The sequence below is a fragment of the Coptis chinensis genome, chromosome 9, assembly GCF_015680905.1.
Source record: "Coptis chinensis isolate HL-2020 chromosome 9, ASM1568090v1, whole genome shotgun sequence".
In the NCBI taxonomy this organism is placed as follows: Eukaryota; Viridiplantae; Streptophyta; class Magnoliopsida; order Ranunculales; family Ranunculaceae; genus Coptis; species Coptis chinensis.
This window is the reverse complement of record NC_141464.1, coordinates 45,829,566-45,856,098: the sequence shown is the minus strand read 5'-3', so window position 1 is coordinate 45,856,098 and position 26,533 is coordinate 45,829,566. Positions and strand designations below refer to the sequence as shown.

At 35.7% G+C, this 26,533-nt stretch overlaps 3 protein-coding genes and 1 long non-coding RNA gene across 16 annotated transcripts; 2 read left to right on the top strand and 2 right to left on the bottom strand.

Annotated features, from left to right (window-relative positions):
- Positions 1–365: 365 nt before the first annotated feature.
- LOC147476267 (Pentatricopeptide repeat (PPR) superfamily protein) lies at positions 366–19,398 on the bottom strand. Of its 12 annotated transcripts, none has more exons than XM_086582718.1 (7): positions 16,947–18,952; positions 16,530–16,660; positions 13,004–13,498; positions 12,461–12,925; positions 12,089–12,232; positions 847–965; positions 366–728 (listed from the first exon to the last, which is right to left on the bottom strand). In XM_086582718.1, the coding sequence occupies exon 1, from the start codon at positions 18,908–18,910 to the stop codon at positions 17,045–17,047; it is 1,866 nt and encodes a 621-aa protein (XP_086438844.1). In that variant the 5' UTR covers positions 18,911–18,952; the 3' UTR covers positions 366–728; positions 847–965; positions 12,089–12,232; positions 12,461–12,925; positions 13,004–13,498; positions 16,530–16,660; positions 16,947–17,044. The 12 variants fall into 12 exon arrangements, with proteins under 12 accessions (XP_086438844.1, XP_086438845.1, XP_086438840.1 ...); XM_086582719.1 differs by having other exon boundaries at positions 12,089–12,196; XM_086582714.1 differs by lacking the exons at positions 847–965; positions 12,089–12,232 and adding an exon at positions 15,642–16,033.
- Positions 631–10,258, top strand: LOC147476268 (uncharacterized). Of its 2 annotated transcripts, XR_015207766.1 has the most exons (3): positions 631–759; positions 965–7,118; positions 7,208–10,258. It is a non-coding gene; the product is annotated as an uncharacterized LOC147476268 (long non-coding RNA). The 2 variants fall into 2 exon arrangements; XR_015207765.1 differs by having other exon boundaries at positions 965–10,258.
- A 134-nt stretch (positions 19,399–19,532) lies between the features above and the next one.
- Positions 19,533–21,796, bottom strand: HSBP (heat shock factor binding protein). The gene is made up of 5 exons (XM_086582729.1): positions 21,610–21,796; positions 20,681–20,734; positions 20,538–20,561; positions 20,392–20,434; positions 19,533–19,977 (listed from the first exon to the last, which is right to left on the bottom strand). The coding sequence occupies exons 1-5, from the start codon at positions 21,610–21,612 to the stop codon at positions 19,844–19,846; spliced, it is 258 nt and encodes an 85-aa protein (XP_086438855.1). The 5' UTR covers positions 21,613–21,796; the 3' UTR covers positions 19,533–19,843.
- A 122-nt stretch (positions 21,797–21,918) lies between these two features.
- LOC147476265 (MLO-like protein 2) lies at positions 21,919–26,165 on the top strand. Its single transcript, XM_086582728.1, has 14 exons — positions 21,919–22,165; positions 22,382–22,436; positions 22,554–22,711; positions 23,001–23,117; positions 23,956–24,016; positions 24,156–24,244; positions 24,366–24,440; positions 24,545–24,633; positions 24,735–24,784; positions 24,890–24,930; positions 25,075–25,248; positions 25,349–25,384; positions 25,461–25,589; positions 25,683–26,165. The coding sequence occupies exons 1-14, from the start codon at positions 22,043–22,045 to the stop codon at positions 25,794–25,796; spliced, it is 1,311 nt and encodes a 436-aa protein (XP_086438854.1). The 5' UTR covers positions 21,919–22,042; the 3' UTR covers positions 25,797–26,165.
- The last annotated feature ends 368 nt before the right edge of the window (positions 26,166–26,533 follow it).

The following is a 26,533-nucleotide window of genomic DNA, read 5'->3' as shown; positions in this document are numbered from 1 at the left end:
AATGAAAGGGTAAAAACGATAAATAAGAAGTTTTAAAAACAGTTAATACACCCAAAAAGTGACATGTTGTTAAAATTGGAATAGAATCAAAAGATAATATTGGTCTTTCTCTAGACAAAAAACACACTAAAGAAAGTGTCTAGAGCCCAATTTCTAGTTCATAAAATATGGAGTTCAATTCTGATAAGGTTATGGCGTCAATGTGTGCTCCAAACCCATCTGTAACCAACTCATAATTCGTTGGAAATCTACATATTGACAAAATCTAAGATGTCCAAAAATAGGAAAGAAAAATTCATCAACATCGACAATTAAGTGGATTAGACCTATCCAAAACACAAAATTATCGAAAGGGGAATACAGAATGACCAATCCAACCTGTTTGTATTAGTTGCAACTTGCAAGAGTTTTGTTACCAGTAATTGGCATAATAGCAGGACAAGCCAATTGTTTCAAATTTAGAAAACAAGACAACCATGCCGCTTCAAACCTGATTAAATTCACCATCTATAAAAACAGTAACTTCTTATCAACTATTTACTTGATAAGAGAACTCTTTCTTCACGCCACTTTCGATCAAACCAATCTTTCTTTAAGAGTTTGCTTATAGTCGACCTTGCTAGACCTTCCTGTATGATGATTATGAATAAATCAAGCGTACTTATGGCTACGTCTTCGATGGCTTTCATTACTTTAATATTTGCTTCCGTCTCTCCTTCATATTTCTTCTGCAATTCAAAAAATTATGCTTGGAACGAGGTACATTTTTACAAAAAGTGTTAACTTACGTCCAGATATATGTAACTTTTAAGTTAACTAGACACAATGTATTTATCATTACTGCACCTGCTAGTGTTCCCATGAGGTTTTACCCTTGCACTTTCAGCAAATGTTAGTCTTAAATGGAATTATCAAACTTATCCTAAGTTTGTTCTGTGTTGTTTTCTTCTTCTTGATTTCCCAGGCTGTTTCAAATGATTACCAAGAAAATTCAAAAGATAAATTTGCACCAAGATTCGACGGCTTAAGATTCATTGAAACTCTGGTTACAGCACATAGATGAAAAAATCAGACAGGATCTGTGCTTTCCTTTGACGACATGTCACCATTTTTGAAAAAAATTTGTTATTGCCCTTTTGGGGCTCTCAATTGATGTGATATTTATTCATGAATGAAGAAAATGTATACTGTATTCTAACAGATGCTCCATGTGATATATCTCTATTAAAGAACACTCGCAGAAATATATCTAAGAAACACATAAATCTCTGATTGATTTCTGGTAACAAACTTTTAACATCATACTGGATCAGAGCCCTGCTACTAGTTATGGACTGAGTCGATCAAGTCCTGGCATTCGAGTTTAAATAAAAAAGGTGTAGGTGCTTCTGCAGGTTGAAACATGACCGACACCACTCTGTTAAAAGAAGTGCCTAAGAGAAGTTGAGCTGTTCTATCCAGGGGTAGCACAACTGGTCCAGCCTTGGGTTTGCTCCCAAATGGTCACTAGTTCAATTCCCCTAAAGGTCACTGGGGGTCGAATTTCCAACCAGGGCCCCGGGATTAGTCGAGGTGTGCGTAAGCTAGTCCGGACACCCGGTTAGCCAAAACAAAAAAAAAGAGAGAGCTGTTCTCTCCAGGGCATGTAACCTAAGTGCCTAACACATGAGAAAGTCTCCACATGAAACCTCCTACGGAACTTGAGCATCAATTCTTGGAGGAAAAACAGGAAAGCACATGTTAAACATAGGAGCTGATCATAGTCAGCAGCTGGTGACTATGATACCATGTCCAAGAATGTATGTTGTTCGTCTGATTATGAACCTAAAGTTTCAAAGCAGAGAAGCACTGGAAAGCTTCAAGTGCTGAACTTTTTGAATGACGCAGGGCTGCAAAAAGTTGAAGTGATGAACTCATCATAAACTTGACAACGCAACTCTTATGTTACATACAAAAACCTTTGAGTGTTGCAGGTAAGATATCCAGCATTAAGGCTGAGTCCAATGGCTCCCTAACCCCATAAAAGTGGATAGTCAAAACTGGCTGTTTCTACTCCCTATTCGTAATTTACTTTCTATATATACAAAGTAATTTTGAGGAATAAAGAGCACATTGTATGACAGTTGAGTTGGTGCAATTTGTAAAAAACCAAATTACACAACTTTAAGTAGCGTAGAAAAAAACAAAGGGTTTTTCATTTGCCGTCGGTTGAAGTGGCGTAGAATGGTATGTGTCCCCACCAAATCACATGTCAATTATTCTTTAACGAATTACTACACTACCCCCACTATTTCTATTTTACTACCAATTATATCATTTTACTTAATTAATTCAATTTTGCGGAATCAATATGTTTTTGCGTAATTAAAACAACGTTTTTCCAAATTAATTGACAATCATATAAATTGTATTTCTACATAAATTTTCCAATCACTTCTTGGCATTTAACTTTGAGTAATTAACTAATTATCTTGGCAAACTTAAGATATTTAAATAAAAAATTATTCAAAAATAATACAGTTACATAACATAAAAAACATAGGTTTTGGAACACCACACACAAATTAAAATTGCATGAAATAAGCACAACACAAGCCGATACAATTTCAACCGAAATCTTTGTTGTCGCATTGGGTGAAATCCAGGTTTCTTGATACACCGGACTTATATGTCCATCACAATTTGACGTTTTACTAACTTATACTTCGTTTTCTCCTTTGGTGCCATACCTGAAGTACTTGTACGTATGATTTTTGTCTCCCACTCCAATCTCTGGAAAGTTGGCTCCTTCTCTTTTCTTTTATCACGTGAAGAATTTTTTTTACTAAATTCGTAAACTTCATAGGCTTTTTTGCCTCGGATTACGTGAGTTTTCATTAGCCTCCATTGTTCGTCAAGAATATTCTTCAGAGCATTATGTGATTAAGCTCTTTTGACTTATTTTCTTTTGTCTCGTCCACGTACCCTCTGGCACCTCGTAATCAAGCGCGGGTGAGGTGAAATTCATGTTAATTGAGAACTCAGGCGTCAATGAGACTTTATGTAGAATTCATTTCTAGTTGCCTTTCAGAAGTTCCCATACGTGATCCATGGTGAAAATTTTGTCACCGACTGACCTTTCAAAATACATCTATTTTGCTTGCGCCATCAATTAAAAAAAAATTATACAAAATGAAATACAAATTAAATTAAGAATACTAATAAATTTACAATAAGTACTTACAATATGTGTTTCACTTACAATATGTTTCATTTGCTCCAAAAAAGTTAAAAGATTCGGTTTGATGGACACAACCACAAAACAAAGTTATAGCTTTGTTGATCATACCCCAACGACTTTCCAAGCTTTTCTTGGTTCGATAAATATAATTGTACTTCAATCTCTTTGTCTCGTAATGATTCACAATATTGTCCCAGAGCATGTTGTAGGACTAGTTGATCCCGGTGATTGGATAAATTAAAAATTGTAACCATGTTTCAATCAAAATTGTGTCTTCCATTAGGTTAAACGAGGATTTCCTAAACATCGCTATAAAACAAACTTTAGAGGAAATGAGGAAAAAACAAAGAGAATGATAAATTTTTATTTGTTTGCTCAAAGAGAATGAGAATGAGAAACTTGGTATGAATTGTATTCATGAAGACTTACGTATTTATAATTGAAAAATGATAAACTATTAGTTTTGTAATCTTCAAAAAGTCTCCAATATTCAATATCTAATATCCAATAAATAAGCGGCGACAGAGTGTATATGAGATCCTTTAATGCTTATCTGAATTGATTTCACTTTTTTGCCTGTTAAGTCAGGAAATAAATGGGATACATGCTCCAATCTTTAACATCCAATCCAATCTACGCTTATCTGAATTGATTGTAGATTGGATATTGGAGCATACACCACATTTATTTCCTAACTTAACAGCCAAAAAAGTAAAATCAATTCAGATAGACATCAAATGATGACACATACATCCTGTCGCCACTTATTTATTGGAGATTGGAGATTTTTTTGAAGATTACAAATCTAATAATTTATCATTTTTCAGTTATTTATGTATGTCTTTATGGAATACAATTCACACTAAGTTTCTCATTCTCTCTGTTTTTTCCTCATTTCCTCTAATTTTGTTTTATAGCAAGGAAATCCTCATTTAACCCAGTGAAGGACACAATTTTGATTGAAGCATGGTTACAATTTTCAACTTATCCAACTACAACATGCTCTGGGATAATATTATGAATCATTACAAAACAGAGAGATTGAAGTACAATTATATTGATCGAACCAAGAAAAGCTTGGAAATTTGACCATCAAGCCAAATATTTTAATATTTCTAGAGCAAGCGAAACACATATTATAAGTACTTATTAAAATTTACTAGTATTCATAATTTAAATTTATCTTTCATTTTGTTTACAGTTTGTATAATTTTTATTTAACATATGGTGCAAGCAAAATAGATGTATTTCGAAGGTTAGCCGGCCACAAGAATTTCACCAAGAATCACGCATAGGAGCTTTTGAAAGACAACCAGAAATGGGGTCCACATGAAGTCCTACTGACACCTGACATCTCAATTAACAACATGAATTTCACATCATCTACGTCAGTAAACATAGGTGTCGAGATTGAGGCAACACCTAATTCCGAGGTGCCAGGAAATCGTTCATCGACAAGGGTACGTGGGAGAGACAAAGCAAAACAAGTCAAAAGAGCTGAATCACATAATGCATCCACTCTAAAGAATATTCTCGGTGAGCAACAGAGGCTATTGAAGATTCACGTAACCGCAACAAAAAAGTCTATAAAGTTAATGAAAACAAAAAAAAATCATGTGGTAAAGGAAAAAAGAATAGTTAACCCTCGAGAGATTGGAGGGGGAGAAAAAAATCATTAGTACAAGTACTTCAGGTATGACATCAAAGGGGAAAACATGGTATAAGTTAGCAAAACGTCAAATTGTGATAAACATACAAGCACGTATGTCTGGTGTATCAAGGAGCATTCACCCAATGCGAACACGAAGATTCCGATTGAAACTATATCTCCCTCGTGTTGTGTTTATTTTATGCAATTTTAATTTGTGTGGGGCATTATGTATCTTGTATTATTTTATGAATAATTTTTTTATTTAAATATTTTAAGTTTGTCAAGATAATTAGTTAATTACTCAAAGTTGAATGCCAAGAAGTGATTGGAAAATTCACGTAAAAATACAATTTTTATAATTGTCAATTAATTTGGAAAAACTTTGTTTTAATTACGCAAAATTATATTAATTCCGCAAAATTGAATTAATTAAGTAAAATGATATAATGGTAATAAAATAGAAATAGCGGGGGTAGTGTAGTAGTCCATTAAAGAATAATTGACATGGGATTTGGTGGGGACACATCATTCTACGCCACTTCAACTGATGCCAAATGAAAAACCATTTTTTTTTTCTACAGTGGCGTAATTTGGTTTTTTTACAAATTGCATACACCAACTTAACTGGCGTACAATGTACTCTGTATTCCTCAAAATTACCTTGTATATATAGAGAGTAAATTACGGATAGAGAATAGAAACCGCCGGTTTTGACTCTACTTTTATGGGGATAGGGAGCATTGGACTCATCCTTACTTAGGGTGTGTTTGATAGGCCCTTTTGCCATGGCAAATGACATTGTTCACCTGCTACAGTGTTATTTGCCAGTGTTTGATAGCGATTTTTTTTCGTAGCATATTTTCTCCGTATTTGCCATAAGTGGTGATTTGCCATGATTTTTGTGGTGATATTTTCTTTTTTTGGGGGGAGGGGGAGGTAAACGAATTTGCCATGAGAAAATAACACTGATATTTGACACCAAACCGATTTTTATTTGCCACAAAAAAAAGGGAAAAAAAAAGAACCCGGGAGTTCCTCCCAACTTTTCTTCTCGTTCTCTACTATCAAAAACAAAAGAGGTGTTGAAGAAGAAGACCAACCAAGCAAGTTTGAGCTTAAATCGTAGGTAAATCTCACCATCTCTCTTCTCTTGTTCTCAATCATTTATCATCTCTTATGCTCTCAATATCTCTACCCTTCTTCCCTCATTTTAATTTCATTAGCTTTTGTTCTCCACTTCTCTATTTTGTTCTCTACTCTACTTCTGTGTTTTTTTTATTTGTTCTTCTCTCAATATTTGCTATTATTGTTATTTCAAATAGTTTGTTTAGGGCTAGGGTTTGTCCAATTTGTGGAAATTTGGGTTCAATTTTGGTGTGAAATAAATATTATTGATGTTTAAAAACTAATTTGATGCTTTGAAATAGGTGTTGTATACTTTTCCCTCTTGTGGTTAACTATTATGTCACTGCCATGACAAGGTACATATTGTGCGACATATGACTATATTTGTGATTTGTAATCATGGTTCTTGTAAACTTGTTTGTTAAAATCTTGGTTTATTTATATAATGTTATGTTAAATAGTGGATTTTATTGCGTAAATTGTTGTTTGCAAACATAAGCTAGCGACAGATATCAATTCATGTGTTACATTCTTGTTCCTACGGTTGGTATATAGTCTTATTAATTAGGTCTCGACACGTTAATAAGTCATGAGGCTAGATTGTTTGTTGTCTTTTATCAGTTTTATGTTAGTTCATGCATTAATTTTACTTTCAATTATTGTTTGAGATTTAGAAGTTTGGAACACAACCTGTCATGCATTATAGAAGCCCAGGAAAAAGAAGAGAAACACTATTGGACCAAATGCTCAAACAGTATAGGGAGTTTTTCTCAAACACTATATGGTAGAAATGAGAATGAACTAGGACTTTATATGTAGAACTAGATAGCATATCTCACATTCTCACATGCAAAAGACTTTCTATGGTTCAATTTTAAGTAAGCTTAAGTGACATACGACTAGTAAGCTCCACCATATAGTGCTATGGATCAAAACTATGAGTATATGTACTATAGTGTTAATGCCTATTATTTTTTTTTGTATATTGAGTATATACAAGTGGTACTTTCTTGATTATTTGGCTTCAACATTATGAGAAATTGGACTTCATATATGGGAAGGAGAGTGCAAATGGAGGTGGAAACTTTAATCCTAATGATCCCGAGACCATATCTTTGGATGGTATATGTTTCTTACCTTGACATTTTTATGTTGTATTTGATATGATGGTATTCCAATGGTTTTAATTATGTCGTGTATTATATTTATAGATGAAACGGAGGATAACTCTGTTGATGTGGGCGACACTGTAGACACGGATAGAGGAGATGCTCCCCCAACCCTAGGAACGTCTGCCCCAAGAATGCTTGTTGAAGGAGAACCAGTGCGCCAAAATTCCACAATCCAAAAGGGGCAAAAGAAAAAGAAACCACGCATAGATGTGAATGAGGAAGCGGGAGTCGAGTCATTTAAACACCTTGCTCAGGCTGCTAAAGAAATGGCCGAGAACATAAAGCGACCTCCATCCATGATGCAACTAGTGCATGGTACCTTGAAAGGTCTCGAGTTGTCAAAAGAAGATTTTAAGTGTAGGATGAATCTTCTTGGAAACAACAGAAACTTGGGTGAAATATTTATGGGTTATGATGATGAAGATCTTCAGAGAGAGTGGCTTTTGGATAACCTTCCATAGTCAGTAAGAATGATTAATCATCTCTATGATGTGTTTATGGCACTAGTAGAATATGATATTCCAAGTGAAAGGCACTAGTAGCAGTTTATGATATTTTGTTTATGGTATTTTGGTAGCACGACTAATATATTTTTATATTTTGGTGGTATGACTGATGTAGTTTCACTTGTGTGGTGTTAAGACACTTTTATGTATTTTGATTAGTCCTTGAATTTTATCAATTTATGTGTCAGTTTGTGGCTTTGTGCTGCCCTGGACACAATGCCTTTGAACTGCTCAAGTATTTGATCAAGAATGGAACCGTTGGTTTGTCTTGAAGTATAAGCATTATAGTGTTGTACATAATACATGATTCTTCGTAACTACCTTGTTACTGGAAATTTTAATTGAAAATTATTATGTAAATGAAAAGTTATGTTTCAGTTTTAATTATCTAATGGAATTTTGAAGGCTTTGAGAACTCCCAGCTGCTGAGATTGGCTTTGTTTTTGCATCTTAATTGAAGCTTGTCATTGTTATTTACAGAAACAGCCTACTGGATATTTGATTCTGCCAATATATGCAAATAAATATCCCTTCGTATGACTTTGGATTAAGTTAGGCAAAACTTGGTTATAAACGACATGGCGTGTGATATTTGGGAGAAGGCAGAATCTATTTGAGGGTAGTTGATGCAAGTGTTCCTGTGCATATGTCAATGAACTGGAAAAGCGACAACAAAGTCGGAAAGACATGGACGAGCCCATGTTTGATTGGAAACGTCAAAATAAGCATAACCCACAGCGCTCCCTCTCGGGCCCTAAATCCATCGTTTAGGCCTTCAAAATTACATTTTTGTCGTTTTAGAATTTTTTTTGTTTTTGCTATATCTTTTGATAGGAGAGTCCATTTTCGATTTGGTTTGTTGGGTTAGTTCTATTTTGATTAGTAGTTTTTAATATGTGGTTATCCCAAAACTTTCTATTTTTGGAAAATTTCAAGTTTTGTGTTAATTAGAGTATTACGCATATATTATATAGGTTTAATTTTGGCTGAAACTGTGAAAAAATGTTAAAAATAATTTGCTGCGACAAATTTTTGACAATCAAACAATGACAAGTGGTTGCATATGGTGGTAAATGTCATTTGCCATGGAGTCGTCAAACAATGGCAAATCCAAATTTGCCATGAATTATTTGCAATTTCCCACTTTATTAGCCATGAGAAATTTGCCACTGGCAAATGGTGACAAAATTTGTTTTTGCCACAATTCCTATCAAACACACCCTTATTGTTTTTTTTCTCCAGGTTGTGTACATTTGTGCTAGTACGCAGTAATGCAAATCTAGCAAAGCCTGGGAGTCCACCCATTCTCCTTGTCTATCTAATTCCTGATTATAAAGTTAGATCAGAGCTGCAACTCTGGGAGGAGACTGATGGCCACTGAGTATCACATAGCTTAATCTTTTTATAAAAAGAAGTCGAATGTGGTTGTTTCTTCATGTGTTGAAGCAAATTATAAGGTTATAATGGTAGCTTTACCAGAAGGAAGGATTAGTCTCACTTTTCAAAACGAAACTTCACCAAATGGTAAGCAAAGACTCAATGATGTGATTTGTGCGACAAGATTGGTCCAGCCTAGGCGTGCATTAATTATGGTTTTCTGTTTTCATTTTATATTATTTTACTAGGATTTTAGTTTATTTGGAAGGTTTATTATGGTTTCTTTTGCTTGGAGATTAAGAAACTTATGTATTTAAGACCCACTAGAACCTCCTTTTTTCAGTTGTTGTTTTGATAATAGAGAGTTGTTCTCTAGTTAGCCTTTTCATGGCTTTATGTTACAAATAAAATCGCTTCCGCATGCATGATTTATATCATTAGGTAATCAAAGCTAGCAAATTCCTTCATCAATCTCTACAAAAGATTTGATTTTTCCTCTTCAAGATCCCATCCCATTTTTCTCATTCTCTTCAATGGCTGGTGGAAAAAAACAGAGAGGACGATTGATGAAACAAGAGTTGGGAGGCTTAAAGACAATGTTCACGACATCTCTGGGAAGATGGTTGATGTGAGAAACAATCTCCCCAATGCGGACACTAGAGCTGATAAAATTGATGCTTTGGAGATGATGGTGTCGGCGATTTACAAACTGATACTTGCAAGATGCCTGCAAGCAAACTCCCTTCTTCTTCTTTGGAGGTCAACGATACTGTGAACAGTTATATTGATTCCATGGTTAACCCTTTCTCGGGCACTAGTAAGTACCATTAAGTTATCGACAAAAGTGATGATTTAATGGCTGACGAATCTGATGGTGATGAAGATAGTAAGGCGCTTGTTGAAAGTGCCGATTCTTATTACTAGGTTTTGGCTGACTGAAGCGCTACTTGCCAAGATCTACCAGCCCAAAATCAACCAAGGTGTGGCCAGCACCCCACATAGTTGCCCATTGCCCTGGCCTACATAAAGCTCTTCCTCCTCATAACAGGCTTGCCGCTTCTCCTCAACTAGTTGCACAACATGACACATCACGTAGTGGACATGGAGGTAGTGGTTGATATCCTGACCCTCCCAATTCCATCCAATGACGAAAGGAACATTCTGAAAACCAAAATGGTACAGGCAACAGAAAAATCGCCTAGGTCATGTAGACCAGGGACCTCTCTCTAATTATCCTTCATTAGTAGTATCTTATTTTGAATAGTGTTTTGGCAATCGCTAAAACTTCCTCATAATTTGATACTTTCATGTATTTGAATTTTCTTTCATTTGTATTATTATTATTTTTATTTTATGTCCTTTTTTTTTTCCCACTTTTATAGAAAATTCCAACTTTATCCACCACCGGTTCCCTTTTAAACCCGCTTTTATGCCCCACGCTTTTTTAGGGATCCACCCAAAGACCCAGGTGTGACGATTTTAATGCACATGATGTGTTTGATCAATCTCCACTATGGCAAGGAAGAAATCGACATAATCAAGAACCATTTATCAGATTGACCGATTTTTACGTATCTTAGAGCATAGTCAAACATGTGATATTAAACTTGATTTTTCTTGTTTTTCTGGTAATATGGATGTTGATGTTTTTGTTGACTGGAGTAACGCAATTGAAAAATGTTTTGCCTATAAGAATTTGGATGATGGAAAGAAGGTACAATTAGCAACAATCAAATTGACTGGTTATGGCTTACTATGGTGGGACGAACTGAATATTTGTTGTGAATCTCGTGGTCATCACAGAGTGTGCACTTTGCAACCATGAATCGTGAGATGTTGTCTCATTTTGTTCCAGAAGATTATCAAACAGATGTTTTTATGAGGTTGCAGGAATTAAAACAGAAGACGAACATTGTTTAAGAATATACTGAACAATTTCATCTTTTAAGCTCTTGGGCTGAAGTTCAAGAGACTAATGATCAGCTTATTGGTTGCTATCTTATTAGTTTAAAGAAAGAAGCATGTTTGAGCTGCGCTTACTCTTTCTGTTCTGGCATACCTTTATACCGCTTATAAACTAGCTTCAAAAGCTGAAAAGAAGCACTCTTTCACTTAACAACGTTTACTCCGATCCCAGTGTCTACTCCTTCACCATTTAATCAAGGAATTAAATGTTACAAATGTGGTGTAATTGGCCACCGGGATTCAGATTATCTTAAGAAAAAGAAGAATACCACTGTGCAAACTACTGAAGGAGGTGAAATGCCTAGAGATACAACAAATGAATCAAATCAAATTGTGGAAGTTTGTTTGATTGATGCTGCTACTAGCTCGAGGAAGAGATTTTTCTTACACGGGGTGAATGATGTGATTTGTTCAGCCTGATTGGTCCAGCCTAGGAGTCCATTAATTATGGAGTCATATCTTTACTTTCTATTTTCGTTTTGATTTCGATTTATTTGGAAGGTTTATTAGGGTTTTCTTTTGCTTGGAGATTAAGAAACTTATGTATTTGAAGACAGTAGAGCCTCCTTTTTTCAATTGTGGTTTTGAATAACAAAGAGTTGTTCTCAAGTTAGCCTTTTCATGGCTTTGTTACAAATTAAATCGCTTCCGCATACATGATTTCTATCTCTCTCTTCTGTCATCATTGCTAGCCTCAGTGGAAGAATAGGGCTGCTTAATTTTGAATTATGATTCCGGGTTATTTACTCTGTTTTGCTATAAAGTTTATATGTTTTTGAATTTTTACATAAAAGAATCACATACACCGAATGAGGGACATGTGTCGTCCTATTGAGAAAATAACTAACACATCAAAAATTGAAAGCAGAGGTGTGGTCGGTAGTACTACCTTGAACAACACAACTGGGACTTTACACACCTTCAAACATCACTCTTAACACTTACTACATGATTATCATAAAAAAATTAGCACTTACTACACAACAGCCATAAATATGAAGCCTACATTAAATACTGAAGGAAAACACCTTTAAACATCACCCCACAGCATATTTAGGTCATAATGGCATACCTAGATAGGAATTGTGTCAACATACAGGACTTAGAATTTATTTAGTATTTTCTGCATCTGTACATCCATTTTGTACTGATTCATGGTTCTGCTAGATTTGCTTCATCTCTTGCATAACAAAAAGCGATTGTAATAAATAGTTCACTGAGATGATAAAGAGCAAAATTAATTATGTTAATATGGGAAGATACCTTTAAGGCTTCAATTACGGCACAATTAAAAAAGGTTGGTTACTCAAATAGAGATTAAAAAATTTTAAGCAGATTTACTGAAGAGAACTGTCAAATGGGTGAAAAAGCACATGAATAAATCCATAACTTTATTAAATACTGAAGAGTGAATATTAGAATTCAGAAATCTGACATGACTCACAGATTTAGCATGTCCATTCAATGTGGACAGAAGGTGCTATTGTGCTCCATAGATGATAATATACCCCATTATCTGCTGAGCCAATCACAGATAAACATGCAGAATCCGGAGGGAACTTTCCACAGCTGACATTGGCTTTATTTAAACTGGCAAAGTACCAATAGCTCCTCCCTATGTTTCTCCAGCCATACAAGAAAAATATGTTACCATAAAGGTGGGTTTAAAAACAACATAATGACGTATTAATATCAAAATGAAAACAATACATTTAGGCGTCAGAGTTGAATGCACCTACGCTGAAATGAACAACCTGACTGATGTTCTAAAGTTTAATAGCACCATCATAACTTCTGGTACCAAACTTTTTCTAATATGCCAGTGAAAAGTCCATTGACCAGAGACCAGACACCCCGTTCATGCTACCTCATCTCCCTATATAGGTGACCTTTAGTAACAGCAGAACACCTGAACAAGTATGAACAACTAAATTACTTCTCAAAACCTTGAAAGTAAAAGATGGAACAAAGTACAAGGGTGTCCTACCTACACAGAACCTTCATAGTCGCTTTAAGCAATATGGCATTTGATGTCTGTCCACAATACGGTGCTAAATTTCAATGTAATTACCGATGTTCAAGTTCTAAGTGGACATCTCCATATCTCGGTTTATTGATCATTATATATCTTACTACAACCAACCAGAATTCCTTGCCTGCAGTGTTTTCTGGATTCAACGGTGTTCATGGATACCCTTCCTTTCCAAAGCTGAATGTTCAACTTCAATTAATTCCGAAAAGGAACCTCTCTTTTACTTGATAATAGATAGGTTCTTTATAACGTATTCAACATTCGAAGAAAGAAAACAAAATTTGCAGCAACTTTCCAGTGAATTAGTGTTTACTTTGATGCATCAGCAAAATCAATTCAAGTAGCAAGTCGGTCTCCTCTACATCTCCTCTTGTCCTTCTTTCAGCTTCACGCTCTCGGCTCTTCAAACTCCACTTGGTCAGTTCAAGAATTCAATTTCGTAGCACCTCGCTGCAATGTACCATGCCAAAATTATAAGGAATCAAACAATTGGTTTTAATATCCAAAACCACAAATAAGGAGAAGATGTCCAAATATGTATAACTGCAGAGGTAAATTGAGATACTTGGGGTTCATCTATGAATGCCACGACATTGAATCAATTTCTCTCCTACTATTTCATCTAAGAAGAAGAAGAAGAAATTGTTTAACGAAGTTTAACGGTCTAGCCGTCTAGGCAACAGTCTAGGTGGTGCCCGCCTAGGCTTGAAATCGGTTTGCAAAACGGTGGGCCTATTAGGCAGGTCTAGACAGACCGATTAGTCGAGCTAGGCGGCCTCTAAGAAAGGCCTAAGATTTGAATATGGGTTTAAAAGACTAAAGCCCAATCAAACTTGAAAGAAATAAGTCATTTATAAGTTGTTAAAAGATCAAAAGTGAGGATGTTTTACTTCATCCCTCTCAAAATAGATCATATACTATTATGCTAATGCCTTGTATATCTATAAGTACTCTAATTTGTGTATAATATATGTGAACTATCATACAAGTATAGTGTTTGACTAATTTGTGTATAATATATGTGAACTATCATACAACTATATATTAGGGGAAAAAAAGGCTAGCGCCAAAACAGTTTACGCACCACCTAAAAAGTCTGGGCGCTAGGCGTTCTCCCACCAACTGACCACCACCTAGCATTTTTATGAACATTGAAAAAAGAGGCAATACCAATAGCAACAACCACAGCTCAGGAAGTTCATTCCTATCTTAGTGTGCTAGAGATGCAACATTTGATTACCTTTTCGAATTTCTAGTAGATACACATCTGAAGAAAGGAATTTGGAGCTCCGCCTACCTCTCAGGACTAGTATACCATATTGTCTATAGCATTGCTTTTATCAATTATTTTCCTTTCTTCAATCACTTCTACCGATGACTCCCGTTTGGAAGAACGTGAAAAGTGGTATCAGACACCCTCTATGAAGCATTCTATTTTATTTATGCAAGGCTTACTAAATCCAATGAGAATGAGTATCACAACTTGGCTGTTAGTCCCATTCTCACATGAATCAGACTATCAGAGCCTGACTTGAATAAGAAGTAGAGAAGGAGACTATCAGAGCTAGCCTAACTTCAAATACACGAGCCAACCATCTCCCCAATCTGCCAAAATATGTCTAAGCATTCCAAGTTATTGACGGCTAGCTCTGGGTGATCTGATCATTCTCTCAGGCTAGCACCACCTTGTCCCATTATACATGCAACAGTGCCCATTCCAACTTCAGTCCAAGAAAATCCCAGAAGACACAATCTGGTAGTCAAACCAATATTGCGAGCCAAAAGCATGGTCCCTATCCTTTCGCTTTTGTACCACTTGCACATTATTTAACGGCCAACTCTAGTTTGCTTACCCATTTTCTCAAGCAAACAGCATCTTGTCCTGCTGTACAGCCAACGGTGTCTATACCAACTTCAGTTCAACAAACCAAGTCAAAAGCACTTGTCCGTGCTCCTTTCGCTTTAGTACAATCTACACTTTCTTTAAGGGATCACTTGAGTCTAGTAGACTTCTCCAAACCTACTCAGGATAAGTATCCCTCACAAGAAAGAAAACAATAGCTTCTAAGAAAAATAAAAAAATGTTCTGACATCTTGTTTCTTCTCTGGTTTAGAGGTTTTTCGTTTTGTTTCTTTTTCTCTGGTTTCTTTCCCCTTTGGTTCTTTTCACCGTTCTTGTTTGTACGCATAAGGATATCTCATCCTTTTTTATTTTTATTTTAATATATACACCTTTACCGAGCAAAAAAAAAAAAGACATCTTGTTTCTTCTCTTACTTACAACCAAACAATTTTAAAACATATACTGATAATTAGACCCCAACTACACCTAGCTACTGAGACTTATTTATCTTTCAATGAAATTTCACAAACATATCATTGCCAGACTGCTAAATCAGCCAACTCAGACAGTCCCTAGCTAAACACAAAGATACTTCTGAGCATAAACATCATAATATCAGAAAATACACAGTTTTAAGAGAAGAGCTGAGAGAACATTGTGAGGCACAGAAAAAAATTAGGACACAAGATGACAATAAACTTTCATATTGGGATGCAGATAAAAGAAGAAGACGTAGAAAGGTAACATTACATGAGTCTCTAATGTTTTCATTTAGGATCTAGAGTGCCTCAATATCAGAGTCTAAGGGATTTAAAAGGTCAGAATTGAAAACTTCTATTTGAAACCCTCAAGCCTCATTAGGATCTGATCCCATCCTCTACAGGTATTGTTCAATGTCTTGTAGGAGAGAAGTAGAGATCTTCCACCATAAAGGGATAACATCTTGTAACTCCATTTGCAATATTCTAGAGGAATAACCATTTTATCTGGTTCAATATGCTTGTATATGTTCTTCTATCTTCTACTGCAATTCTGTTTCTACCATGTTGCTTCGGCTTCTACAAAGTCCAGCTTGAAAAGTGACCAAGATATCCAATATTAACTAACTGTATTCAGCTTTTTCCCAACAAGATCTTCTCAGCCTATAATCACAGAATTCTGACTCTTCAGCTCTTTCCAGAAGTATATATAGATGAGAGAAACAAACTTTCAATAAAGTAATAAAGTACGTATTGTTTTTCTAACATGCATTTCAATTCTAATCGCCCTAATACTGCTCATACAAATACTGCTCTGATACTTGTAAATCTGGGAATTGTTACATACTTACATAGTTACATTTACCACAACCTTCAAAGAAAATACAAAAGATCCATATCATGTTTAATTAACTAGATAGTTTAAACTCAAAAGAATGGTTTTAGCTTTTTCAGCAATTAGATCCTCAACAAAATTTGTGGCAGAATACTGAAAAAGCGTGTTTTCAGCATTCTTTTAGACCCCCTTGGGAAATGTCTACTATTGGAAAAGGTCTCTTACACATTGCATTTCTTTTATGCACAAGAATACAAGTGAGGAAAAACAAAGTACTACACATATAAGTTAAAGAAGACAACGATTTCACAACCTCAGGCATACCTCCAAGGAACCCTAGGTACTTGAAGTTCTTGCCAATCTTCTAGCTCTGAGTCATGTCTGCTGCTATCCCATATAGGAAGCATGGATTCTACGAGGAGATTTGGATTCTGATTTACTCATTATGCCTAAATCTGTGAGAGCACAAAAGAGAAACAACTTTAATACTTCATACATGGGTATTCCAAACAACAATTTTGCAGTGCTATTGATTTACTCTAACCAATTGAAGTTTATTCAAACTTTAAATGGACCACATTCCAAGTGGCATAAGCAAAATGCTTTTGAACTCAGGTGACAATTGAGTACTTGAAAAAACTATTTCACTTCATGTGAGTTGAACTCCACTACTCTAGTTAGCTAGTTAGCTAGTTTACTATGATTATCTGTGTGTTCAGGCTTACAAGTAGAGGACATTACCTTATGATGGCATCAGTCAATTTATCCGCAGTTCACTCCTCAGCCAAATGCAATTACAAACCATTTGTTCCAACAGAAACAAACAAATTATGTATCACTCAAGCTAGTGAAGTAGCAACATCAGGAAGATCATTAGAACATTTGTTGGTTTTAAATTGCAGATCCACTGAATAAACTTCCAATATTGAATTACAATCATCACTTAGTTCTCCAGCTTGAGCAAAATGTTCAACCGATAAGGTACTTGAAGCCTTATACACACTGGGCATCTCTTCATACAGGATACTCGCTGCACGAAATCGACGTGTCTTCAACAAGAATCTAATGATAATGTTATATGTGAAGCAGTTCCATTCAATACCAGCATCAACCATTTCTGTCACCAACAACTCAATCAATTTTTCTTCTCTAGACTTACAGAGACCAAGTAGCATTGCGTTGTATGTATATGTATTAGGAAGTATACTTCGCTCCTTCATATGGCAATACAATCTAAAAGCCTCTCGAAGAGAACCAACCTTGACAAGTCCACATATTACAACAGTGTAAGAGACAACATCAAGGGGAAACTTTTCCTCAACAGCTTTTGAAAAAATTCTAATGGCTGTATCAAGCCTTCCCAATCTAATTAACTCAGCAATCATTAAGGTGAGCACATGAACATCATGAGACAAATCATTCGTGACAAATACTCGAATTGCCTTCTCTAATTTCCCTCCTCTGCAGAGTCCACGCAATAATCCAATATAACTGTACCAATCTGGCGTAATACCTCTATATAGCATGTCATTAAAAATATCAACAACATGAGATGAGAACCTTGACTTAGAAACACAACTTAAAAGACAGTTATAGACAACAACATCAGAAGCAGCGTATTTTGAAACTTCTTTAATCAACCGTGGAAGGAGTTCAATTCTTTGGGATACATGAAGAATGGAAAGTACAGAAGAAAAGGTATAGGAATCAGGTTGTATATTTCTTTCAAGCAAGGAGAAAAAAAAATCAACTGCATCAGTGTACCTACCCAATTTAGATAGGCAGTCTATACAAACATTACAAAAAAATATGTCGTCAGAGAATCCTTCGGACTCCATGGTATTTACAATACTAATCGCGCTATTAAACATTTCACATCTCATAAATCCTTCGAACAAAGAGGTGTATGTTACAACATTCGGGGAATTCCCACTTTCAACCATTTTTTCTAACAAATGACTTGCAACACTAAGTTTACCAACCTTGCAAAACCCATCAATCAACATACTCCATACATTCACTGTAAGAGAAAAACCCAAAGAAATCATCACCCCCAAAACTTGCAACGACTCTTCCAACCTTCCCGCCTTACATAAACAATCCAAAACCACATAAAATGTCCCAAAATCCGGTCTAAATCCTTCTCTCAACATTCCTCTAAATACATCACAAACACCCAAAACATTCCTCAGCTTACAAAGATGACAAAGCGCAGTATTATACGTCAAAAAATTCTTTCCCTCAGTGTCTCTAAAAAACTGAAAGGCGATATCCACCTTCCCAATCTTAAAAATCACATCAAGAACAACATTCCTAACATACGTATTCGGAACATAACCATAACTACACATTTCTTCCAAAGTTTTCAACACCATATCATACATTTTCCCCCGCGAATATATCCTCAACAACATTAAAAATGTTTGGGCTTTTATCAAACACCCATTGCTCTCTAGTTCCTTAACAACTCCTTTAACTGACACATACGTATCCGTTAAACGACTAACTATAGGTACAATGTACTCAAAAGACTGACGATTATGAAAATAATTAGGATGGCTAACACATTTTAAGAAATAATTCAATGCAGTTACATCACTTGGGCAGTTTTTTAAGTTTAATAAAACAAGTTGTGGGGTTAAAGTAGTGGGGAACTTGTGTCGAGTTTTTGATATTGTGTGGAGTAGTCTTTTTCTTAGAATCATTTGTAAAAACAGTCATATGAATGAAACCATTTTTCAGATTGAGATTACCTGGATATCAGATTTTTTCTCCTCCATCAAGTTTTGAGAAATGAGAATTGAGCTGAAAAAGGAGGCTGAAAAGTTCACTTGAACAACTAAAAGCTAAAACCCAAACTTTCGCGAGATTTCGGGAGGTTTTAGCGAATTATTTCGGTTTTCGAAAACTTGAATGCCGTATATTGAACATTTCAACACCTGTTGGAATTTGTCGGTATATTACAGTCCCAACTCCCAAGCCCACCTTCGATGCCAGTAGAAAACCTATGCTTCTTCAATGTTGTTAAGAAAACCTATGTAAGAAAAACTATGAAGAAAGATATTGTAGTACTAGTATTGTTGGGGGGGACATTGTGCAAATAATAGTTGCAACTAGGTGATGAAAGTTCGAACTGTAAGATGCATCCACTGGCACCACGTCACGTTGGCTTAATGACATTCCATACTCCATGTGGTGATATCATTGTTCGTCAGTTGAACGATTTCAGACCAACTTACTCTTTGAGAGTTCAAAAATTCTAGTAAGACAGAAGCAGAGTTAGCTTTCACTGAGACAGCTATTTGAAGATTTGACGCTCAGTGAAAATAATAGTTAAAAAGGTTTATAGAAGACTATAAATCTGAATTATGCAGCCATTGACTAATAGCAGACAACACACTTACACACATCATCAAGTAAAATCCAAGATTAAGGTTAAATACCTCATATCTCTCAACTATTTCGGGTATAACTACGTTTGAAAGGAAACCATAGGCAAATACAAGTTAACTTGAGAAGTCCACTACGTAATGAAAATCACTTCGGTTTTTGGGTATCTCATCAGGATAGATTGACAAATACAAGTTAACAGCTGACTTTTCACTCCCAATAGCAATTTGCGTGACATCACCTCTGGCTTATGCTGAACCATCAGCTGGTTTGGTGCCTTCAGTCTTTGGCACAGGGGGAGGAGAGTTCTCGACCCCCATCTCGGTTCTAAGATCATTGATGCTCTGTTCCAATTCATCTATCCGGCTGCCCATGTCATCTAGTGCATTGCAGTTAAGGACGCCAAAAAAACACTTTCGATTCACATAATATAAATGTAAAAATAATATTAAATAGCACTAAAAAAAAGGCAAAGGCATTGGTGTTACAATCATTCCTTATACTAAATGCACTTTCAATGCGTAACTTGGAAGCTATACAAAACACCCAGAATTGCAGTGTCTAACACTAACAGGACCTGTCAGCATTTCCACATGATTTTCATCTGTTACTATAAGAGTCCTTGTAAGCTGACAGATGGGTGCTAACAAATCTGCCCAACTTTTGGCAACTGGGATAGATGTGACTACTATGTCACATTTTCACCTTCCTCTCATCTTAACAAGTGTATTACTCAGGAAGCCATGGATCTAAAATAAACATATGTAACTGCGATTAAAACGTGAAAAAAGGATATTCTTCGAAACAATGTTTTCCGACATTGTCTGAAACCTAGCTTGCTGCAAAACATATATGTTTCAAAACCAAAATTCTATGCATAGATTATATGTTCTAAATTATCAAGGAATTAAACTCCCAATAGGTATGAGAAAAGAAACTAACCATCTGCTGAAGAAGGTTTTGTACCTGAAAAAGAAATTGGATTAACCAGTCAGGGGCGTAACTGAATGAATTCAAGTAAAATTGTATTGCTGCATAATGAATGCAAGTCCTATACAATATGGGGCAGATGGTCAGAAACTCACAAAAGCAGTCATGTCAGCAGTGCCTTGCTGTGGGTCTTCTGAATTATTACCATCCTGCAGACCAGAACTTCTTAAATGCTATTCGAAGAATATCAAAAGACAACACTATCACCGCGTAAATACAGTATAAACAGTTATAATCTGTAATCTTTCACCAAAAGGCATATATACTACTGTAAAGGGAACTCCTCAAACAAGCCCAAAAACAAATTTTGACGCATAAAAGAAAAGGTAATAAACATAGTTTGTAAGTCGTAACACGAACTCAGCCACTTTATTTTAACAAAACAATTTTCTCTCTACGCATTTCAAAGTGTACAACAACTGTTTGTCACATGTGTCATTTGAGTAAATGCACCAATATAATACTAGAACTCTAGAAGAGAGAGAAGTAACGGAGGAAAACAGGGATAGAAGGATTTCAACTTAGAAAGACCGACTTCCTCAAAGTAACCTCGCGACTTCCTCAAAGTAACCTCCCAATGTCTAGGGAGTGACTCGCTAACCAACACTCTTCATCAAAGTATCTTTCTCTAAACATCCCCTGCAATCTGTCTTCAACACTACTTAATCCTTGAATACTTTATCGTCTACATCAAAGTAAATTGTAATGGTAAAGTACTAGCCCATCAGCCCATGTCTATCAAAAATATCATGAGCTAGTACCCCAACCTATGTTACATAGACATGCCAAATTTTAAATACAATACAGCATGTCTCCGTAGAGGACACAACATGGACACATATTGTATGCGATATACCCCAGTTTAAACAATCAAACTCACTATTTAAATCTAAACATTTAAACAAAAGCCGAAACCCTAGAAATGTTTAAAAACTGTATATAACAAATAAATGTGCACACACAGTCATCAAATATAGATCATATATAAGAATAAATGTATAAAAAAAAGGAATATGTTGGTTACCATTTTTCTTTGGTGGTGTAAATTTTTCGATCTGGATATGCTGGTTTTTGAGTCTTGTAACTTTTGCTATTTAAAACTTTTGAGATGCCACGGCATTTCGTACGGTTTATTCCGTGGCATTTTATTTGGGCTCAAGTTTTAGTCCGAGCCCAGATAAACTGCCATTGATTGCGCTTATGGTCCCACAAGTCCACAACAAATGTAATTTGAAGTTTGAAAAGCCTCCAAAGCTTGCTTGACTAGGTTGAATATAATATCAGCCGACCCAACTACATACCTGTTGGACGTGTTCTTTTTTTGACCTGATGACAATAATGCTATTACTACGAACTGCTCACTACCATAAGTCAGTTTCATCTACATGACCTACTTCAAATAAGTAAGTAGTTTCTCTCCAGTTAACAACGTAACAAAGCATTTTTGAGACACTATCATGGCTGGAGGTGAAGAGAGTGCATCTCTTGAAAGAACACCAACATGGGCTGTTGCTGCTGTTTGTGCGATTTTAATTATCATCTCTCTAATTGCTGAACATACCTTACATCTCTTAACTAAGGTATGTACGTACATATATATATCAAGCTATATACATATATGTGTGTGTCTTGTCAGTGTGTGGAAATTTTGTATATATCTTCATGTATAAGCAAACATCACAGTGTTACTGGTAGGAGCTCAGATAGTTGGTGTATAACTGTATATACTGGTACTATATATAGAACTTTGATTACTCAATTAAGATGCAATGAGTATTTTTTTACACTTTTGTCAGTACTTTCAAAAGAAGAGGAAGTCTCTCCATCAAGCTCTATTCAAGATCAAATCAGGTGACTGTAACGTTGTTAATTGAAATTTTGGACTGAGAAATAAAAAACATATAGTTAGATAAGAACTTCATCTTTACTGTTTACTTGTTTGCTAATTTTCTTTTCTCTATTATGTAGAACTGATGATTTTTGGCTTCCTCTCATTGTCACTATCTATCACCAAGGAGCCTATTTCAAAGATCTGTATCCCAAAAAGTGCTGCCGAGACCTTTCTACCTTGTGAAGATGGAGAACTCCCAAGTGCGATTAAAGAAGAAACTTCTTGCCATAAGCAGGTATCCGAAACAGTCCGCGAAGTTTAATAAGTTGGTTGGATACTAGACAATCCGCAGAGTCGTAAACCATGTCTAGTTGGATCTCTTCTCAAGTTTTTATATTACTAAAAACTCTATCTATGAACGAAAATCGTCGTAGATATAGTGTTACTTATACCGGTATAATATATATATATATATATAGCTTTAATATGGTATAAGTTAACATGTATAAATAAATATAATAATAGAATCCTCTGATGATTCTATCCTAATGTTGTAGTTATTGGTTTGTGATTTTGATACCCAGGGGATGGTTTCACTTTTGTCCGAAAAAGGAGTCACTCAGCTTCAAATTTTAATCTTTCTGCTGGCTTTCTATCATGTTATCTCTTGTATTCTCATCTTTGGTCTTGGGATGGCTAAGGTATATGTCACCTCAACTCGCTACTTTGTTTCTTACATTATTTTGTCATGAAAGAGAAGCTTGGTAAAGAGGCAAAATTAAAGATTGCAATGCAAACAATGGCTGCTGTAATATAATGAATTTTACTGTTTCGAGAATTAGTGGTGGCAGTGGCTTAGCATATGATTACCTAAGGGATGAAATCAGGATGGGGTAGAGGCGAAAACGACCAAAACTTTATAGGGACTTTATAGTTATATATGAAATGACAGATAGTTTTGATGGTATTTGCGTCCCTCAGTACCTAACAAATTAAGAGAAACTTCTATTATGTTAAGACTTAAGACCAGAAAGATGATGCAGTTAATTTGACCCTATGTGGCAGCAGATAGACTTAACAGTTAAACCCAAAAATTACCTAACACCATTAAAGTAAGTTGTGAGTGTCTAGTCTAGTAATAAATATAGTTTAATGTAAAGTTTTCCTGGTATGGTGAAACCATTGGCTGGCCCTACAGTCATGACTTCTTTGTTCAGCTGCACTATTTAATTTGACAAGGAAATTTCAATAGTTAAATTTAAATCAATCTACGCGGTTGGAAGTCATTAACAACAATTAAAATTAAAGTGGATTATACTCATTCTCCAACTTTAAGGCTGTCAATCACTGAAATCTTGTGTTCAAAACTTCAAATTATGTCAAAAGGACCACAAGGTAGTATGTAGTACGCCGGATATATATATTTTTCTTTTGGTATTTCATAAAGCTTAATTAACTTCTCTTATTTTTAAAATAAAACCTTTTGTTTTACAGTAAAACCATTCTGTTATTAATCTTCTTTTACTTACGGGTTCCTAGATGAGACGTTGGGAGGCTTGGGAAGAAGAGACTAGAACAGTAGAATATCAACTCTCAAATGGTAAGATTCTTCGCATTCGTTGTTTTGTTACGGACAGAGTGAGTTCAATTATTGGAGATGATGAGCCCGCCTCTTTTTTATATTTCATTCAGATGATATCCTTTGTATAGTTACTTAGTTTAATCTCTTACTTGTTTAGATCCAAGGAGGTTCAGGCTCACTAAACAAACAACATTTGCGCAACGACACTTGAAGTTCTGGAGTGATCACCGCCTACTTCGCTGGCCTGTTAGTGGCACAAAGACCTTACTGCATTGTGTTTCTTAATTCTTATTACTCTACCTTTCCAACCATACATTGGTTGGGATCTTGTTATTCGTATTGAATCGCTACAATATATTTTTTGCAGGTCTGTTTGGTCAGACAATTTACTGGCTCTGTCTCCAAAACTGATTACATGACTCTTCGACATGGGTTCATCATGGTATGTTCTACGTAGTGACCAAAGTAATGACATTACACTCCCACTTCTTAGAGCTTCTTTTAACGTATATATTCCTTTGACATTTCATCCCTCTGTTTGTTTAGGCCCACTTTGCTGAAGGCAGTGAATTTAACTTCAAAGGATTTCTAGGAAGAGCTTTGGACAAAGACTTAGAGGTGGTGGTGGGAGTAAGGTACTAAGGCATTAATGTATTATAAACTAGTAGGGGATACATCACATAAAGTTTGTTGCTCCTAAAATGGGCTCTCATAGCTAGTATAATTTCTTTTGCAGTGTCTGGATTTGGATGATCTCTGTATCGTTCATATTTTTCAATGCATACGGTAATGTTACCTTGACTCCTTTTTGGTGGGATGAACACCACGTTCTAAAGAACTACTGATCTGGGAAGAGCTGATTTGATTCAATTCCATATTTTTCTTTTTCAGGATTTTATAGCTATTTATGGCTTCCTTTTATTCCTTTAGTGGTAAGTCTACTAGGGAGTGGATATCCATATTTGGACATTTTGTTTGGGCTAATAGGCTACGATGGACTGCGATAAAATGTCTGAAAATTGAGTACATCAACAAATGTACTGAAATGAAAACCCGTGGTTGTAACTTTCTTGCAGTTGCTATTGTTGGTGGGAACTAAGCTACAAGTTATCATAACAAAAATGGGCTTGCAAAGCCGTGATTCGACTTCTGTTGTTGTAGGGGCTTTGCTTGTAAAGCCCCACGACAACCTCTTCTGGTTTAGCCGACCTCAGCTACTTCTTCACCTTATGCATTTCATTCTATTTCAGGTAATATGTCAATTTTATTATAATAATAGCTTAATTTCATCATAGTCAAGCATCAGCTGTTGCAAGTTCGCTCAAGACAATCTGTCGTTTCCCTTCGCAGAACTCATTTCAGTTGGCATTCTTCACATGGACATGGGTGAGATACAAATTTAACAGCTTATGGCTTTTATACATTGGTGAAACCTAGACTAATTTATCTTTGTGAAACACAGTACAAATTTGGGTTGAGATCTTGTTTCCATAGGAAGACGGGAGACATTGTTATAAGGACTGTTGTGGGCACACTAGTTCATTGCCTTTGTGGCTATGTGACCTTACCTTTATATGCTTTGGTCACACAGGTATGTATCAACTTTATGTCCACGTATCAACCACTGGATATCCTACTCCTTTGCTTTACCTGAATCTGACAAAATTGGGAATGCAATTAATAGATGGGATCTTCAATGAAGAAGGTGGTGTTTCCAGAACAAGTCATTGAGGGTCTTAAGAATTGGCACTCAACAGCCAAACAGAATGTTGCTACAGGGAACCCCAGGCCAGGTTGATTGCTACTTCACACACGGTTGATATTTCTTTATTTTGTGGGCGATCTATTTAAGTGGCACAGATTAAACATCTTTCCTAAAGCGGCTATGTGTAGAGATAACAAAAGGGGAGAACAGTTAGCAATGTCGAAAAACAGAGAAATCAAAAAGCGTATGATGGCTGATCGATGAGAATCTTCTTGATCCTTATATCCCTATGGTCTAAATTTGTTGTTGATATTCTTTGCATGTCAATCTTAGGATACTATGTTTACACCTACACAGGCCACTATTGCTCAGATGCCTTTGGTTGAAGGTCACCTTGAATTGTGCAATTATGTATAGTAGATTGATTAGAATTACAGAATAATAAGCTTAGTTTTAAGATGACTCCTCCGCAAATGTCAAAATGTTTCACGCAAAGATTCAGTTACCATAAAATTTGAAGGAGAGTGCAGTATTCTCAGCAATACGTAACAGGGCAATAATGCGTACAAAATGACCCTTAGTAAAAAGTAATAGTCATAAGAATGAATCGAGCTGGTTCTGTGTCGGTGCAACATAATAGTTCGAGAAAAAGAGAACTTACATACCAAAAATGCATTGATTAACTGCAAGTAACCCCTAGAAATGACACGTTAAAGAGAGCTTACGTACCCAAAATGCCTTTATTAACTGATTCCCACCAAGGTCTTTTACCGATTACCATCCTCTACATCATTTGCTGATGAGCAGCCTGCAGATCGATAAGCTTACTA